Source organism: Lytechinus variegatus, chromosome 14 (assembly GCF_018143015.1).
Source record: "Lytechinus variegatus isolate NC3 chromosome 14, Lvar_3.0, whole genome shotgun sequence".
Lineage (NCBI taxonomy): Eukaryota > Metazoa > Echinodermata > Echinoidea > Temnopleuroida > Toxopneustidae > Lytechinus > Lytechinus variegatus.
The window spans coordinates 409,541-430,389 of NC_054753.1; the positions used below are offsets into that span (position 1 = coordinate 409,541).

At 35.4% G+C, this 20,849-nt stretch overlaps 1 protein-coding gene across 1 annotated transcript; it reads right to left on the reverse strand.

Annotated features, from left to right (window-relative positions):
* Positions 1–928: 928 nt before the first annotated feature.
* Positions 929–19,349, reverse strand: LOC121427608 (pre-mRNA-splicing factor PRP46-like). The gene is made up of 10 exons (XM_041624089.1): positions 19,203–19,349; positions 12,441–12,810; positions 11,259–11,409; positions 10,183–10,304; positions 9,349–9,528; positions 8,347–8,435; positions 7,752–7,968; positions 6,766–6,888; positions 3,709–3,871; positions 929–2,474 (listed from the first exon to the last, which is right to left on the reverse strand). Exons 1-10 carry the CDS (start codon positions 19,323–19,325, stop codon positions 2,261–2,263), a joined length of 1,752 nt encoding a protein of 583 aa, XP_041480023.1. The 5' UTR covers positions 19,326–19,349; the 3' UTR covers positions 929–2,260.
* Between the last annotated feature and the right edge of the window lie 1,500 nt (positions 19,350–20,849).

Consider the following 20,849-nt stretch of genomic DNA (forward strand, 5'->3'; position numbering starts at 1 on the left):
AAAGGTCGGGACCAATTTACCTTATCTTTTGTGAAAATCATAGCCTAATTCTCAAATGGTCAGGTAAACTGGACCCGACGTTTTTGGAATTAAGGTCAGGATTTGTTCGACCCAACGCGATAAACCCATGAGATGTCACAAGCTGAAAATGATCAAGTCAAAGCAATTTTTCTGGCCACATTACACAAAGCATGTGTGTGATTCAGAAGTAAAATGTTGCCCTCATTCAAACAAGGTAATTTTTTTACAAGAGATTAGCCTTAGGAAGATGTATTTGTAATTTCAAAGGAACACAAAGGGGGAAAATATGACAGATAATGAAACTTAATTTTATTATTTGTAATTTCAAATGTATGGAGATCTGAAAATGATAACCTATTAAAGAAAGAAACAATGGTATGTATATATTTCCATATCCACATTTTTCTTTTTTTATATAGAAATCAGAAATAGAAACACACCAGAAATTCATTTTGCCCAATTGATCGTTGGCCCAGCAGCCACTGCTCAGCGCTAGAAGAACAAGATAAGATGAACGTAGCCAAAAAAGTAAGTGCCCCTCAAATCAAAATTGTGTAGTCTGTCAAACAATGTATATTGAATGGAGATTCTCAGTCAGTGTTCATACACTTCATGTAGACTAAGTTCTGAGTAAAACTAAAAGTTATTTATTTGATCACACATGGGTGTGCAATAAATGCAAAATTGTGATCCCCTCAAAAAATATATAAAAATATTAAATAAATAATAAAAAATAATACTACTACACTACTACTTCTACTAGTACTACTACTACTACTACTACTACTACTACTACTACTACTACTACTACTACTACTATTACTACTACTAATACTACTACTAATAATAGTGATAATAATAATTAAGAATAATAAAAAAAATATTTTTCCTGTTTTTTCTCAAACTCTTTCTCCTGGAGAAATGTTGAAGTGCTGAGGTTGTTAACTATTACCCAGTTATAATTATGTCTATGCTGACACTTGTCATGTTTTCTGCACTGGTCCATGAAAACAAAATGTTTGGAAAATTGTCAAACTTCAGCTGAAATTCAGAAATACAAACACATCTAGGGGGACAGGGGTCCAATTCATAGAGTTACAACTTATTTCAATGAAGGAATGGTAACATGGCTCAGAAGACGAATACAGTCAAGGTTTCCATGGTTACAATGATGTTAACAGGGATGTATGTAATATGAATTTGGCCCCAGATCACTGGAAATAAGATATGATAAATATGTTTATCTACAGAATATTGAACATCAAAAGTTACAGCTCAATATTGATAGACATAGGAGCTTTACACTGCAGTTTTATTCTTTATAAAATAAATCTGAAACCCCCCTACTCCTCCTTTCTTGCTCTCAAGTCAATAATATAATTTCATAATTCATAAACTTTGCAGCTATTTACATTCATATTTACATAAAATCTATTAAGAAATAATGCACAAAACATTTCAATTTTTTCATCTTATTTCTGAAAACAGCAATCAGGATAAGATTACATTTATATTGGATATAATACTGGCATTGCTATGTGTATCAAACAGTTTACTCATCCATGACCAATCTACACATTGGCTGGAAGTTTAATTAGTAAATGTAATATTAATGCATCTTTCTATAGCAGCTTGCTCATGTTAATACACCTTATGTTCCTATTTCATTTAAACTGCATCTAGCTTGTTATTAAACTAAAAATGAGACCAATTATCAATACCCCTCCCAATCATGAATGCATTATATGGGATCCCTTTATGTATGAAAATAGTATATGGCCATCCTGATCCATAGTTCTGAAGTACACGCATTTATGACCAATGCCAACAAAACAGTGTTATCACCCCCTCCCCCCATACACACACTAGGGTAGGAAATAATTCTGGGGAGGGGTGTGGGGCTATGTTTATATTCTCATCGGGGCTATTATTCCGGGGGCACTATTTCTTTCATTTTAAGGGCTGTATTTTTTGCACAACAAGTTATTATGCTGTGAATGCAACTATCATAATTCTGTTCTATTGTTATAACAATACTGTCTGTGGCAGATCTTGGGGCGACTCAAGAAAAGACGGTTGGCCCCAAATGAAAGCATTCGACTTGGGGAGTTTTAGGGGTTATTTAGGCTGTGATGAGGGTGAAATCACCTGTCATTCTTCCTATGCTACCCCATCCCAATAATGTCATTTTCAATATAAATATTTGAGACAAGAAAGAGATCACCAAACCACAATGATTTCATATTAATGAACACCATGAGAGCCATGAGGAAGAATCTTGATGCTCAGAATCAATGCTCCCTCTTCTCCTTGATCTCCTGTTCGATCCCCTGGTTGAACCTCTATTGATCACGTCATCTCCGCTCAGCTCAGACTCACTTGACTCGTCATCAGAATCATCCGCCGGTATCGTAAGGGCAGGGTCAAAGGTCACAGAGATGGCACCTGCTGAACTGTAAGATAAACACAGTACAAAAGAAACATAGGAAAATATGATAGCAATGGAATATTCAATAAATTAGATTTTTGTAAGCATTCAAAATGATAGCCATTGAGACTCTAAATATACAGTACACATGTCAGCTAAATGAACCTATAATACTCCAGGCTTTGAGAAAGTAGAGTGGGAATTATTTGTTCGAGGGGTGGACTAGCATTGCTATTTTTCCAGTACAACCGTGGATGAAAAATTCCCTCTATCCTTTTGAAATAAAGGCCTGGTATATTTGTTTTATATCCTACTTTTAATAAGTTAGAACAACAGGTCTTGATAATCTTGTTCTTGTACACGTATTTCATCATTTTTTAATTCTGAACCAAAATATAGATAACGCACTTGCTGACTGACCTACTTTTCCTGAAGCTACGCACTCAGCGGAACACGCATTTGTGCCTGCGCGATCTGTGTCAATGACCTGTGATGTCAATCATGGAAGAGTGCGCTAATCCAAAATCGAAAATGAAACACCCACTGAAGGGAATTTACGGAATAGTAAATTCTCTTCAGTTGGCATTGCATTTTCAATATCATTGAAAAATAGGGAGAATGTGTTTGGTTATATGATGCTATTTATACCATGGGCAGAAATCCCAGGGGGGACAGGGGGACATGTCCCCCCTACTAAAAATAGTAGGGGGGACACAATATCAAATGTCCCCCCTACTATTTTGGGCCTTTGGTGATGCTAAGAAATATGTCACTACAAATTTGAATAAAACGTGCGTTTTGGGACGAGATGACCTTTTTTTTTGCTTGTCAAATATATTTTTGTCAAAATGACCTTAAGTTTTAGTTAATAGCCTTTTTTTGTTTATGGCTTGTCAAATTTTCCAGACCTTTGTCCCCCCTACCTTTTTCCGCCCCTGACTTACACCAACCAACATACAGGATTTAATTCATTTAGGATATAATAATGTGTGTTATACCGAGTTTCATTGAGCTTTGGTACCCTGCGGGAACCAGGTGCATGTCTCACATTGAAAAGTATATTTTACTATTGAGGCCTGTCTTATTAGCATTTGATGCTCCCTCAAGTGAGCTCTGCCTTTCCTTTTCTCTAAGTGCCTTTTTCAAAAATGGCCAAGCCGCTATGAATTCTTCATTCGAGTCCTAAACTGTTCAGAGTCAATGTCAGATATATTACCTCACATGAGAAAGCAATCTCTTATGATCCAAGCCATTCTTACCTGCGGTGGTTGATAGGCAATGCACGCCATATCCTCAGCTCTTGCCCTGCTGTTACGAAGCACATCGATGGATTTGATTGGTCAAGGCAAGATATGGACTCAATCTGGCTCGTCTCTGGGTCACAGAGTGTGGCAAGGTAATGATTGTCAGGTGCAGAGAAGACTGTCAAATAGAAGAAGTAAATTGATTGCTAATGGAATACACCATCTATTATTTGATCACATCTTTTCTTTGATAGCAGTGGCATGACTGTCATATGATCTATTTGGCTTGACTCCGTTTCAGAGTGTGGCAAGGTAATGATTGTCAGGAGTTGAGAAGACTGTCAAATAGAAGAGATAAATTAATTGCTAAGTAATTACACCCTCTATCAGTTGATTGCATTTTTTTCTTTTGATTGCAATATTAGTGGCATGACTGTCATATGATCTATTTGGCTTGTCTCTGGGTCACAGAGTGTGGCAATATAATGATTGTCAGGAGTTGAGAAGAGTGTCAAATAGAAGAGGTAAATTGATTGCTAATTAATCATACCATCTATCAGGTAATTGCAACACCCCCCTTGTTTTACATAATAGGAAGAACATACTTGCTTTCATTGAATCATCTCTCATATGATTGGATTGATTGATTACATGTTGCCTTTGATTGAAACATCAGTGGTTTGATTTTACAGTAATCCATTAGATTGCAACAATTTTTTTTTTTGAAAATTTGATTCACAGATCACTATCCTTCATCTCAGTGAAAATGCCATCTCTCCTTTGATGAAAATATCAAAGGTTTGATTGAAATATGATCCATTTGATTACATTTACATTTACAACCTTTTTTTATATCAAACTTCATATTAACATCCTCTACATTATTAAAAAAAAAATTGTTTGGACACATCTCTCCTTTGACTGATATACCCAACAAGGCTTGATTACAATGGCCCATATTCTGAAGTCGGGTTTAACTTAAACTCAGGTTTAAAGTTGTGGTTTAAAGGTCAAGTCCACCTCAGAAAAATGTTGATTTGAATCAATAGAGAAAAAAATCTGGCAAGCACGATGCTGAAAATGTTATCAAAATCGGATGTAAAATAAGAAAGTTATGACATTTCAAAGTTTCGCTTATTTTTAACAAAATAGTTATATGAACGAGCCAGTTACATCCAAATGAGAGAGTCGATGAAGTCACTCACTCACTGTTTCTTTTGTTTTTTATTGTTTGAATTATACAATATTTCAATTTTTAAAATTTGAGGATTAGGACCTCCTTGCCTGAAGTACAAAATGTTAAAATAATGGAATTCCACGTGTTCAGGGAGGAATGAAACTTCATTTCACATGACAATGATGAGAAAATAAAAATACTTCATATTTCATATAATAAAATACAAAAGAAATAGTGAGTGAGTGATGTCATCAGTTCCTCATTTGCATACCGACCGAGATGTGCATATAACTGTTTTGTGAAATGAAGCAAAACTTAAAAATGCCATAACTTTCTTATTTTACATCCGATATTTGATGAAATTGTCAGTGTAATGCTTGTTGAACTTTTCTCTTTTTATTCAAATCAAGTTTTTTGTTGGGGTGGACTTGTCCTTTAAGTATTGGGAAGCCAAAGGTATCAAAATTTGTATTAAGTTGTATGTTTCATATGTTTACTGTGCTCTTTCCTGATTCATCGATGGTAAAGACAATCAACTATTTATACTTCCAACACTATAATTTGAGAGCCGAATGAGCTGAAGTATGTTATCTCTACTGTTAGTGATTGTGTAACAATTGGCTGTCCATACTCAAACCACAACTTTCAACCTGAGTTTAACTTAAACTCGACTTCAGAATGCGGGCCAATATGAATTACTTGATTGCATCATTAATGATTTTCTTTTAATATTATTGTAATACCTTTGATTACATTTAAAGTTATCAGTTGGATGATTGGTACATGATCCATTGATTGCAACATTTTCCCCCTATTTTTCACTTCATATAAACATTCTTCGTTTTATTAAAACATCATTTGATTGCATCTCTGCTTTGTTGAAAAATCAGTGGTTTGGTTGTAGATGATCAATTCAACTGCAATTTGCTGATTAATATCACCATCAAATGGCCATCATTTGATCGGAGCATGATTCACTTGATTGCAACTTCACTTGATTGCAACCTTGTTTAAATTGATAAGAGCATCCATTATTTTACTGAAACATCACTTGATGAACATCTCTCGGTAGACTGAAACGTCAGTAGCATGATTGTAACATGATCCATTTGATTGTAAATTGTTTAATACTTCAAACAAAATTCTATTAATCTATCGATCCATTATTGTGATAACATTGCTGCTTTGAATGAAATATATTAGTGGCTTGTTTGTAATACAGTATCATTCATTCAATTTCAATTTATCTTATTTGATATCCAAATCCTTCATTATATTGGAAAAAAAAACAACAATATGATTGCATTTCTTCTTTGGTCTTCAAAGATCTTCATACAGTAAAACCTGTCTATTAAGGTCATCCTAGGGAGACAGAAAAATGGCCAATGGCAACAGGCACCCTTTATAGACAAGTTTAATGAAATTCCTTTCACATGGAAGAAAATTTTGGCAGAGATCTTTCTATGGTCTTTCAGAGATCTTTTATGCAACAAGTGATCTCTCAGAATACTTTCCATGGACTTTTCCTGGTCTGTCATTGATCATTTAATGATCTCTCACAAGTCTTTCAGTGATCTCTGTGAAAATCTTGAGAGACAGTCAAAAGATCATGGAAAGACTAATAAGAACTTTGAAAGTTTATCAAGAGACCACTGAAAGACTGCTGGAGACCTGTCCATCAAAAGACCATTTTCCTGAAAGACTGTTTTGAACCGTTTCAAAAAGTTTGGAGATCATGGAGACCATGAAGATCACTGAAAGATCAATTAGGAATTATGAAAGACCTCAGAGATCTTTCAAAGTTGACTGAAAGTTCTCTGAAAGATCAAGAAAGTTTCATGGTCTTACATTGGTCTTTCAGAGGTCTCTCAGGTTTGACTGTAGCTTTTTCTTACCATTGATAGCCCCAACTCCATTGTCAAGGTCATAAGATGAAAACATGGTGATATCATCAGTGAGAAGCATGGAGTAGGTGCTGCCAAACTCACCAACGTGATTCCTCAGCTTCCTCACACTGCCTGCAAAGGTCAGTAAAGTAAAGTAAATGTTGGTGTCAGTGCCATGGTGCAAGACATTTACTCTGCTATTCTTGCTCTATCCAAGAACCTCCAGGACCTGATGACTTTCTTCTTGTGATCAACTGTTACTATAGCTTTATATTACCTCTATTTTGTTAATACCTTTCATCACATTGGACCGGCCCAAAATGGACCCATAATCACTATTCTGTTTCCCCATCAGATTTCATGAAATAGGGTATTTAGCACTTAATGTTGCTTCAAAGTTATTCTCGAAGTTTTAAATCGTGTAATTTATCATGATTCTTTTAATGCTCTTTTGTGGTCATCTACCAACCTATCTCTTTGTCTGTCTTCCTTTCACTTTCCTCTTTTGACTTATTTTCAAATTTTAAGCTGCTTTCTGTTCACTCCAGATGTTTAATATTCTAATATGCTGTTTTGTGACAGGCACAATCATGAAATTGTTTATGTTTCAATTTTAATCATGATATTCCATTATGGGCATCCAGCTACACTGTGAATCACCCATTTTTTAAAAATTCTATGTGCATACTTAGGCCACTCTTAAACTTTATCTATTACACAGTTCTTTTGTAAATACCCCTTTCCCGACCCGATCCATACACGATTGGCCTTCCACAGCCGAAAAAAATGTGTAAATTTTGAGATGCACATTTTTTTTTCAATCACAACTGCCACAACTGACTAAGATCTCATATATGATACATACAACTACGATTGCCCCACGACTTAGTACATGGTTTCAATTGTGGCGTGAATCATGAATTATAAGATAAAAAAACAGGACAGATAGAGAGAACATGAAAACACATTGTCATCTATCACTTTATACCCCTCACCTCTTTTCCAATCCAAAATTTTAATATTTGTTCCTTCGTCACCATAGTAGATGTCAGTGTCGGACAATCCCAAGGACATGATTGGTCGTTGAACCAGAGTTCCTGATTGGCTGTGGATATTCTCTGACTCAAAGATGACATGTAGCGACCTGTCCCTCAATTCCCAAAGTTTGATGACCCCATCACTGGATGCAGTGACCACCCGCTGACCTCTGACCTTTGAATAAAACCAATGAAATTAGATGACTGAAAGCTATACATGGGGGCAATATCTTTGTATTCATTATTCATTTGTTTATCTTTATTTCTACATCCCCCACAAAAAATAAATAAATAGATTTATAAATAAATAAGTAAATTAATAAAAGAATAAAAATAACCAACAAAAACTAAACAAATGAATCAATCAATCAGTGAGTAAATAAATAAATAAATAAAGTTGACATAGGAGTACATTTTCAGTTCTTGATAAATACAAAATTTATTATCATGACTCTTATTTTTGTTTAATTAAAACTGTACGACTGCCCAAAACTGGCAACAGTTTTTGGCAATACAGATAAGGCAAATACCAGGAATTTATAGCTATAACTACCTTGATACACGTCACATGGTCTTCATGCGCTAAAGAAGAGAAGAGGTTATCACCATTGATAACGTCCCACATCTCAACCTTTCCTCCATCTGAAAAACACATTTATTGAAATAAATCATTTGATTAACTTTTAATCGCCAAATTGGCAATACCATTGATGATTTTTTTTGTTATTTACAGATTCATGCATCTGAAATAAATTCAGTTTGATAACAAATATATTCAGAAGTCAGAAAAAAATTTGCATGGAAACAAAATAATTTTTAACGTTTCCATCATGTTGCAACTTGCTGAGGTGAGGGTAAATAGTGATTTCTAAGTTGTACATTTATATTACTATTTAGTATTAAAGAAAATATATCGATGTACAGAGGCCTTAACCACATTACTGCATTTGCTAAAGCTGTGTAAATATTGACTCTCATCAAGCAGTCTGTGCCATAATAAACTGCATGAATTTCTAACTCACTGCAGGCTAAAAGGTAATTCTACTTGTTTGTAAAATATGAAAACTGTACACACCTTTGCCAAGGGCATTTAAATCTACATGTATACCCACTTGTTGTGTGTCTGGACAGGTTGTATGTCCGGACGACCAATTTTAGAATGTCATTTGGAAAAATTTACAAGGAAAGTTTTATCAACTTTTAGCAAGAAAATGTCGGGAAATATTATAGAGAACAAAATAAAAGATGATTACAACTACCGGTATTAAATTCGTATTTTTAGTGTAATCCAAAGACAAAAAAGAAGGCTTCAAAAATATAAAGTCTCTAACATTAATAACTGTTGTAAAATATGGCTCATCAGATAATATAATAAAGGACATTATGCTTACAGACAAATTAATATTGTCCACTATTTTCAGAAGAATACAAACCTGAAAATCACTTTTATTGAATCAATTCATCCAATTTCATAACCGCACTTCTAAATATATCATGCAATTAGTTCACAATACAATATGGTAGTGCTATAATTACACTCAGGTGATAGACTTACCAGATCCAGTCACTACACAAGAAATGTCATTAAGAAATGCCATTGCTGTCACAGGATTGAATGTGTAAATGGATCGAAGCTCCTTGGAGGAGTCTAAGTCCCATAGCCTCACACTGCAGTCTTTAGATGAACTTAGAGCAAGATGGCAGGTTGTATTGGCTTCAAAATTATAATGACTTGCTGGAAGAAAAAGAGAATAAAATAAAGGGTATCTATTTTGTATCAAATCAGCAAGATAGTATCACACAATAAGATGCTATATCATCCCTATCTGGCCAAATTAAGGGGTCGGAGAGAAGAGAATTTGTGCCTCTTTCATTCTTTCAGTGCTTTCTTTTAAACTTTCATCCCTCCCCAAAATTCATCTTTATTACTCATTTTGCACATCTTCTTCTTCTTGAAGTAGTGCTTGAGGCACAAACCCCCCCCCCCCCCTCTTCTTTGCCCTTCCAAGATACGCCACTGATATTGGTCCTCCCTCCCTCCCTACTGTACCTCCCCTCCCCCTCCCCCCCCCTCTCTCTCTCAACCAGGGCCCTGTAATATAAATATATAAATCTTAGTTATTGATAATGTGAGGCTGACTTCTATGATTGATTGCAGTGACTTTTGGATATAATTCATCACAAAATTAAGCCCTACAGTCAATGTTACCGGGGCACAGGGTGGCGGATCTAGCCCGGTTAGATACAATTCCATTTCACAGGCTATATTATTCATAAACTATGAAAGGCCCGACTAAAGGCAAGCATTGTGTAACTAGATCCATCCCTGCATCCAACAACACATTTTGGCAAATTAAGATATTAAAATAGGAAAAATTATGACACAAACCTAATGCTTGGTTTTGCTCGCTGGTCAGCAGATGTACAGATGTAACAGCACCGCTATGACCTCCAAGACTACACCTCTCATCACCCGTCCTAGTGTTCCAGGCTTTCACTGTGGTGTCTCGACTGAAATGTATAAAATCATAATCAAAACAAAAGCATTCAGTATATATCACTATTGGAAAGATGTGTCCATTCACCTAGGGGTAATTTCATATGTTTGAACCAAATTCTTCCAATATCTACTCCAAACAGTTTGCTTGAGACATGATTTATGAGCGTTGCAAGTTTTTCAAATGAACTAGGAAACAGAGACAAATTACTTTGAAGGAGCATTTCTTCTGCTATCATGGAGAGTTTGACACCAATCAAATATAAATTACACAGTAGAACCAAGGTAGATCAAGATTTATGAGTAGCACACGTTATATATTATGCCAGCCACTGGAAAGTCATTATTTCACTTTACCTTGCCGTCATTAGGCTTGGCCAAAGAATTTCTCGCTGGTACACCTGGGGCCCCGTCTTACAAAATGTTACGATTGATCCAATCAATCATAACTCCCTGGAAATCCATCAGTGTCATAATTTTTTCAACAGGAAATTGGCCAAATGTCCATTGTAAAAAAAGGTAAAGAAATCAATGAATTTATGGATATACATTCATATCTAGAATCTTTTTTCGACAAACATGCATTTTATATGTTGACTTTGCTGGCTTTCCATAGTTGCGATTGATCAGATCAATTGAAACTCTTTGTAAGACGGGCCCCAGATGCCTCTGTTAGAGGTATTTCCAATGCTTTTCATAAAGTCTCTGGTCAGTAAATAATAATCCACTCTTCATGAAAGATGATGCCCAACTGACTTTGAGAAGATGTCGCAAAATACTGTCAATACATTATAATTGGATATGTACCGGGCCCCATTGCATAATAGTTACTATTTGCCATCCAATGGTAACTACCATGGCAAAATGACCCAACAGCCAATCAGAATCAAGGATTTCAAGATAGCTACCATTGGATGGCAAAGTTTTCATAATAGTATCTTTTATGCAACAGGGCCCTTGTACTATACCTTCCAGAAAGAATAACATTGTCCTTGCAATCTACACTGGTTATCAGATCATTATGGCCATCTACATCCTGGACACTGAATACCATCCTTGACCATTTCTCTCTCTTATTCTCCAGCGCAGACTGACCCTTTGCTGGTGATTTCTGAGATGCTGAAATGAAATAGAACAGAATAGCAAATTTCAGAATTAATGTTTTAAAATCTCATTCAATAACACATTGAGATATACCCTAGCATGAAGGCTATTAATGTTGGATATTTCAATGTCACAGTACAGAATACAATAACAAAATGAAGATAAAATAAATGAATTTTCTTGTTTGATTTACATAACAAAATTTTGAATGCAATATATTTAGAGTGACAGATTATTGTGGCTAACAGTATATAGGTTAAGTAATGAGTGGCTGCATATTTCTAGTTCGATTAACTGAACTAAATTGCTCATGCTTACAAATACAATTTTGGAATTACATAATCTTCATGGACTGTGCAGGTAGCAGTGAACCACACCCATGAAAGCTGAGAGGCCTTGTGGCGAAATTGCCCCCAAAATGCTAAATAGAGCCTTGAAAAAAAAGAGCACTGGCTAATCCCCAATTCATAGCAGTTCTAAAGCTTTTTTAAAGTTTCTGATTTTTAGGCAGAGGGCCTTAAAAATTGGCCTCCCGAAATGGGCCTTGGATCGACCACATGTAATTCACTTCACGGGCTATTAAAGCGACCTTCCATTGACAAATCATGGAGAAATCAAGGCCAATCTCAGAACAGAGAAGGGATTCAAGTCTTTCACTCGCTTGCATGCCTGGGGGAGTTATCTAATAGACGCATGCATGTCTTGGATGTCTAATTTCGGAGAGCGATAGTTAGTAGACTAACCAACCAGAAGTAAACTGCATGTTTTCACTTTGAAACATGGAACTTTATTGGTTTAGCAATCAAGATACTGTAACTGCAAAGTGTCTAGGAATTGGGATTGTTGGAAACTTGAACTGCGAAAACCCGAAGTAAATGACGATCACAAGTTCGGCCAAATTTGTGCTGTCCGAACTTTTATCTCATTAGTCCGACGGGCTCTCATGACGAACGGATTATATCATGCAAGTCAATTAGCCTTTTGCAAATTTTGTATTAATTCAATTTCCCCATGATTTGTCAATGGCAGGCAGCTTGAATGCTTACCTTTTTTAGATTGTCCTGCTCCTGAAACCTGTATTGTGGTTGTCTTGGTATCTCCTCCACCCTTACTTGTCACAACCTTCCCATCATCCATAACTCTCTTCATCTTCTCAGGGCTTATGCTCTCATCTTGTCTTCCATCGACTGCCTCGCTATCAGCACTCTCCAAATGATCACCACTTCTCTTCATCTTGGTCTCCCCACCACCCTCAGCGTCTTCCTCAGGAATTGGGTCTGGGGAGTTCTTAGGGATTGGGGGATTGGTTTCAGAGTCTGGTGTGCTGGTTGAAGTCTCGGGGGTGGTGGAGATGACTTCTTGAACGAGTTTTACCTTCTCTTGGAGGAGGGAGCGAACAGCACCCTTCTTGGCAACCTGAAAGACAAATCAAAGAAGATGATATGCCTGCGTTTTTTTTTGTTTTTTTTTGAGAGACAGATTGAAATCCTATTTTTCTTTTGAGGTACATGTAACCTCCTTTATTTAGGTACTGAAATAGCTGTAACTATTCTCTTCCAGGTATTAAGGAAGATGAATTCATTATTATCTATAGTTAGTAGATGTAAAATGTCTATACACTTTACAGATCAAGAAATATGGAGTATAAAACAATGAATTACAAAACTAATATTGAAGATGGAAATTACTGATACAACATACAAATATTTGACACAAAGGATAATTGAAATTAAGTTTGGCATGTCTGTCAATAAAATGTAAATATTTAATATTAGTAAAATCACAATTAACTAGCAATAGGATTAACTACATGTAGACTGATTTGATATATTCAATTTCTACAAATTTGTTACATTTAGTGTAATTGATAATAGGATTCAAGAACTATACAGGAACAAGTTTTAAAAAGTGTTTTAAGGTACATGTCAAAAGGAATCCAAGTAGATGTATAGAGGGAGTAAATTTAAGATTGCTAGAAAGATCTGCTACTTGAAAGGCTGAAGGATTGAATTGAGTGACATGGAACTTGCATATTTAAAAATTAAAACTATTTCAGAAGCCATACCAGTGTAAAGACCACTACATGTAGCCTGTAAGTTCTATTTGTAATAATTTGCTTAGACCAAAAGCTTCGGTCTCTATTATGTTGGTTATTCTGCTGAACTCCGTTGGCTCCACTCACCAAAATACGGAGACCACAGTTCTAACTTGATCTGTACAGGGGACTTACAGATAAGTGCCAGCAGTTGCAGTAACACTGATTTCATGAGAAAGTCTGTAAAACCAGGGTTAATTGTCAGTATATCATCAAGGATCTAGATCTGGTACAGTTACATAAACTGAACTTTGTGAAATCTTGAAATATTCGCTGAAAAATGTTCACACTGAAGATCACCAACACAGATAGGCACACGTGGGGCACTGTATTATATATGCTGGAATAAAGACTTGACGGAAGTGACCGAATCCGCGCTTATTTTGCTTAATTCTCAGCAATTATACATTTTCTTCCAGAATCCTTTGGCACATATTTTTTATTCATATACAAACAGACACTTGGGTGGTCATTACATTAGATTCTGCAAAAGTCATTTTGAGATCGTTACCAGAACTGGAATTTATCTTTAATGGCAATATGTTTGTATAATAAGTTCGGATAAAACAGGGAAGTGAAGTTGCGCAACAGCCGAAGTAAGTTTATTTTGGTACAGTTCTTTAACTTCTTTTTATATTTTCATGAAATAAAGACAAAAATCGATGAGCCCCGTCTGGGGGATTTCGCATTGTTAACACCCTAATGGTGGCTGCACGATAACGAGCAGTCTGTGTATGAGGAGAAATTAAAAAACTAGATTTTAATTCGTCATGAGGACGAATTAGGTGGTCTGTCATGAATTTTCATTCAGTGTCGGCTAATGCTGTATGAAATGAATTACTTATATATGATTGATAATCTTGATCATAGACATCATAGGAATAAATTTGGACCAATGCTAAATGTGATTATTAATGTGGTGATGATAATCGTGATGATTATAATGATGGTGGTGATAATACAATACGGTAAATATAAAATGAAGTTTGGAGCACGTAAAACGCCTTAAAAACTCCTAAAAAATTCCAGACTATTTTACCAAAATTGACATTCTAAGATTACGCAATGAAAGGCGCCTTAATTTTCACAGCAGCTAATTTCTAATCGACAGTTTAAGTTTTTCATGCATAATCTTTTTAAGAATCCTTTGTACTGTTAGCAATTTTTTTGTCAAGATTTCAAGCAAGAATTTTTACAAATTCAATGTTTATAAATTTCACAGAATACTTGAAAATTCATAGGAGATACTTTTTTAAAACTAAAATATCTTTAATACATTTGTTCAAAATTTCTGCTAAATTTCAATTTTAAAAACTGATCAGTGATTTTTTTTTATAAAAGAATTAAGTAGAATTTTGTTTTTAATGCTTGCACAATTTCTGCAAATTTCTAAACATTTCACATTTTTTCCGTCAAGAATTTTCAATATCCATTGATTAATTTTTTTTTATTTTTAATGAAAAAAAGTCAGGTAAAATATTAAGATACCAGCAATTTTCCCACAAAATTTAAGGAGAATGTGTAATTAACTAAATTGCACAATTTTCTTTAAATTTTAGATAAGGTACCTGAAAATTTGTTATACGTTATATTCAATAAAAATGACCACAAAAAAAATCCGGGAATTTCCACAAAATGTCTGTAATGAAATTTTTCCACCAAATAGCGTTTCAATATTGTAGCGTTTACTAAGAAAATACATAAATGTTGTTTTACAATGTAAAAATTACCTCTTAAAAAGTTCCGGAAAAACTACGAAAAATGTCCCACATGAAAAACCGCAAAACCAGTGCGCTTGAATTTTACAGGAAGACCGTAAAATTGAATAATAAAATATTTTCTCAAAATTTGGCCCAGAAAAAATTTGCAAAAACTTAAACGGGTCACAAAACATTGATGCTGTGGTCAAAAATTAAAATTATTTACACGTTATTTGTAGAAAAATTTTTCGACTACATCATATCAAAATTTGAGAGAAAACTGACCACTAAAAACGAAGATACGGTCAAATATGCATAAATACATTGACGTATGTTGCGAAAATGTGTAATTTTTATTTTCAACGTAATTTTGTGGTATTCAAGCAATTTCCAGATGAGATATTGACTATATCGACGAGTGAAGAGCTGAAGAGCTGAAGAGCTACAGTGAATTTTATATAGGCATATTTTGCCACTTATGACTTATTTTGCGAGTTTGCACGCGTGTGCAATGCAAATTTGAATGGACGCGCATTCCGGTATTATTGGTCCTAAGAGGCTGAATGAGGTATCAAATTAATCAGAAGATAATGGACAATGGACAGACATAAAATAAATGACGACTCGAAGAGGCATACCGATGGTAGGAGCAAGAACGCGCATGCATACCTGTGCGCGCGCAAATTCTTGACATGCTCAAAATGGCCTGAAACGTACCCAAACTTGACCACGGTTGATTTGGAGAATTTTCAAATTTTGACGCGCGCGTACATGCGCGTCGTGACCTTTGCATGACTTCTGTTGACATGTCCTGATGACGTGTCACCTGAACTTGATATGATGCAAATATGGATGATTTTTTATGATTAGTTGCGATGATATGATCAATCATTTAATTTCACAAAATGGCGCCTAGATGACGTCATCATGATTTGATAACCTTGAAAAGTTTCGTTTCGCATGTCCATAATGATTGCCATACATGACATGAAAATCAAGGAAATTGACAAGCCCGATATTGAGATAAAGTGGTCACTAGCTTTGGCAATAAAAATAAAGAAAATTCTGACGAATATAATAGGTGATCTGTCATATTCATGACAGACCACCTAAAAAGGGTAAAAAAAAAAAAAAGAGTCGAGCGAGGTTCGAACCACCGACCCCTGCATTGCCAGTCAGGTGCGTTATCCAGTCGACCACAATTGTTTTCGACAGACTGCTTGTGCAAAACAGGAAACTTATTGTCAATGTAAATTTTTCCAAGTAGAAAATTGGCATGATGACAAACCTCTACAAATTCTAGTTTTGAGAGTAGTACAAGCTTTACAATAAAACAATTGACATATTGTCTAAAGGGTACATTTTAAGCTAAAACATATTGAAAATTTGGCAAGAAAAGACCAATATTTACAGAATTAGAAAAAATTTACATGAGTGTGGTGACATCATGAAACAGAAAACGTTAATTTTTAGTTCCGACGCCATCTTGATGACGTCACGATGTTTTTAAGGGTCAAATGTGGCATGAAATCATATCTCCCATTCATACTGTATTCGAATAGGAAAACAAAATTGGGGGTCAACGGACTCCCTGAAGAGCTACAGTGAATTTTATATATGGTCGCATGTCATAAGGTGGTCCAATTTCGCGAACAGGGTAAAAATGGTCAAAAATTTTATTATTTGATATGTTATAGCTATTACCATTCTCTACATAATGAAAAAGTTTTAAGTTTTGAATACCATTATTTTTCCTTAAAATGACTAATTAACAGCTAATTATTACATAGATGTCAATGTAAATGTGAATTTTGAAATGCGTTTTTCTCTCAAATTGGACCTGCTGCACATAAAATGGTGTCAAAAGTTAATGCAACATTGGATCACCCTAGTATTTTGCAGTTATAATCTTGAAACATCAATGATTAAATCTGTACCAAAAATAAAATAATTATCTATTATTTTATGCATGTTAATTATACTAATTAATTAACAGTATTTAATTTCACATTTCTGCCCCCAAAATACCTGTCACTGTATTTGTATGCTTGGCAAAATGACAACATCATGGGTAGAAATGTTTGTTGCAATGATACACAACATTTGTACTAAAAATTAAGATTACAAATTAGATAATTAACCAAATCTCTCCGGTTCACTAATTGATAAGGTTGCAGATCAGAGCTGACATACACATGTATTCCATTGCTGCATATTTTCAAAATTGTCAAATTTTTATGACATTTAGTTGTTCCCTGCTTTAAAACGCCCAGAAATATGAGGATATCAGTCATATTACATATTATAATAAGTTGTTAATTAGGTTTAATTAACATTTTATCATTTACCGCATCCACCGGCTCCACATCCACCGGCTCCGCCACCCCTGTTACTTCAAACTTAATGTGCTATAGTTTTTGTTCCTGATATTGTATTGATCTAATTCATAGTAATATATTTAGCCTATAGTTCTAGCTTCAAAATGAGATATTACTCAATAAATTTGGTTAAGATGCTGTGATGTAGCAACAATTTATCCATGGCACCATCTGGAAAATTGTTCATACGCCACCCTTTTTGCATACCCAACTTATGAAATGCGACCATAGGCATATTTTTGCCCACTTATGACTTATTTTGCGAGTTTGCATGCGCGTGCAATGCAAATTTGAATGGACGCGCATTCCGGTATTATTGGTCGTAAGAGGCTGAATGAGGTATCAAATTAATCAGAAGATAATGGACAATGGATAGACATAAAATAAATGACGACTCGAAGAGTCATACCGATGGTAGGAGCAAGAACGCGCATGCATACCTGTGCGCGCGCAAATTTTTGACATGCTCAAAATGGCCTGAAACGTACCCAAACTTGACCACGGTTGATTTGGAGAATTTTCAAATTTTGACGCGCGTGTTCGTGCGCGTCGTGACCTTTGGATGACCTCTGTTGACATGTCCTGATGACGTGTCAACTGAACTTGATATGATGCAAATATGGATGATTTTTTATGATTAGTTGCGATGATATGATCAATCATTTAATTTCACAAAATGGTGCCTAGATGACGTCATCATGATTTGATAACCTTAAAAAGTTTCGTTTCGCATGTCCATAATGATTGCCATACATGACATGAAAATCAAGGAAATTGACAAGCCGATATTGAGATAAAGTGGTCACTAGCTTTGGCAATAAAAATAAAGAAAATTCTGACGAATATAATAGGTGATCTGTCATATTCATGACAGACCACCTAAAAAACGTTTAAAAACTCCTCCCCACAGACCGCGGCTGCCAGCTGTCTATAATTTGCTATGCCCAGGACATGGAATCTGTCGAGAAAGAACACATACATGCCCCCTACTTCATTTCCAGTTTGTCTGGTGTTCATTTGTCATTGTCCATCTCAACTCAAGCTCAGTCACGAAAAGAAAAACGCATTGATTTTGATATAGAGATTCTAACATTAACAAAGTTTTGCGAATCATGACAGCCATAATTAACAACACTTAACAGCTCTAGAATAGATTCCTATTAATATGGGAGTAAAAGTAATCCTAACATTAGATGTACTGGCCATGGATGGTTCATTCCATTTCAAAATCAAACTTTAAAAAAGTTCAAAAAATCTAAGTTAAAGACCAAGTCAAAAAGACAAATTAATTGTTATTCTCTCTGTCACAAATTTAATTTCTGGTGGATTCTGGCACGCTTATTCATTAATCATAAGAATATTACAATTAACAATACTGACTGAAAATTTTGTGGGACTTTTCAAAAATTAATGTTGCTCAGACATGTCCCCCCCCCCCCCCCCCATCATACAGGTTTTACAAAAAAAAACAGCTCTCAGATCTGCGGGCGACTCCATTTGAATGCGGTACCCGACATAAACTTAATTGACATGGACTTCATTCTGTTTACACACGATGTGAGTACATCTACATGTTGCCAAGAGTTTTGTTACGGCTCCGCGAAAAAATCATGAGAATTCTCCTCAGTTTCTGACCTTTAGATTTTCTTCGTGATTTAATGGCCTGTCCAAACGTTCCAAATTTTCAATCTGACGAAGCTTTTTCCGTAGCTTACGAATTTCGGTAACAATATTAGTGTTTTCTTCGACTTCGTCCATCGTGAAGAAAAATCCGACGTTACATATACGGTACCGGTAGCTTCATTCAATGATATACAGCATACTCCATGATCCATGGCTTGGTTGATCTTCCGTCCGCCAATCTCATTCCAGTAACAGCCCCACGCACTCGGGGAAACCCACAAAAACTCCTGGTTCCCTATGCAAGGACACGATTTCTCCAAACATCTTTTTATCCAGACGCTATCAGGCTGTGGAATTCATTACCACCTGTAGCTGTCAACTGCACTTCATTGGAGCCTTTCAAGCTGGAGGTGCAGTGTGTCAAGCTTCGTTAAGCTTCAGTCTGGTTTTTTAGCTGCACATAGAGTCCATTGTAGAAATTTTTTACTTGCACTGTACACTCAACACTTGACAAGCACAAGGTACGATAATACGCCAGTGGCGGACTGTACCAGCCTGGAAGAAGAAGAAGAAGCTTACAAGAATAATAACGTCATCAAAATCTGAAGAGACCGCTTAAAGATTCAATATTACAGAGAGTGCTAACTACGAAGAGAGCAGCGTTAAACACTGTAGTACGGTATATACTTGCAGAGTATGTTCCGAACACTGTGATCAAATTACAAAATAAATAAATAAAATAATAATAATAAAGATATATATATTACAATTTTGGGGCTAGTTTCGGGTTACTTCCAAAAGTAGTAGGCGATCTTCTTATTTTCCTCTCTATTTCCCTCGATCCTTTTCCTTCTTCTTATGCTTAGTTTATTGGGGGAGGGGTCAGGATGGATACCATGATGGAAAAAAACTTATTTGTGTTTTCTTTTGTGTGCTTGTGTCGTGTGTGTTTTTTTTAGACGTAACTTCCTCAATTTCATATTCACCTTTAGATTTATCTATAGATTATTAATATGTTAGTGTGTCCCCTTTGTGATTGTAAATTGTTACAGAAATGTGTACAGAATGATTTTTTGTTTCACTTTGGGATAATCATTTTAAATTGTTTCCGTTTTATAAATTCAGATTCAATTATAAATGTTATTTTTTTAATTATTCTCACAGTCATGTTATGATGAGGTAGATAAAAATATGATTTAAAACAGAAAGTGGTTTAGAAATTGGTGGCAACCTCAATGACCTTGACTTTTTTCTTGCTTGTGAGAGACATTATTTTGTTTCCCTCAATAATTGCAATGTTATAGGCCAACAAATAATAAACAATAGAGGCCTATTTTAAGGCTGCAATCGATTCACAAGCAGCAAAAATATTTAGATCCAGAGCCTGAGGGGCCCGATTAGTCGCACCCCACCCCCGGGGGGCCACTTCCATTCACGAGTGGATACCATGCGAGACCATGGGGTATCGAAAAGCACCCTAAACACGTAATTTCCATTTTCTGAAAATGCACCCCTTAACAAGTATTGGCGTGTGAAAACCTACCCTTAACAAGTATTGGAAACAAAACGATACTCTTGGCAAATATTCCCTGAAATGAACCCCTAAACAAGTACAGGAATGTTTTATTGTTACGGGTCCTTCGGTCGTCGGCTTTACCT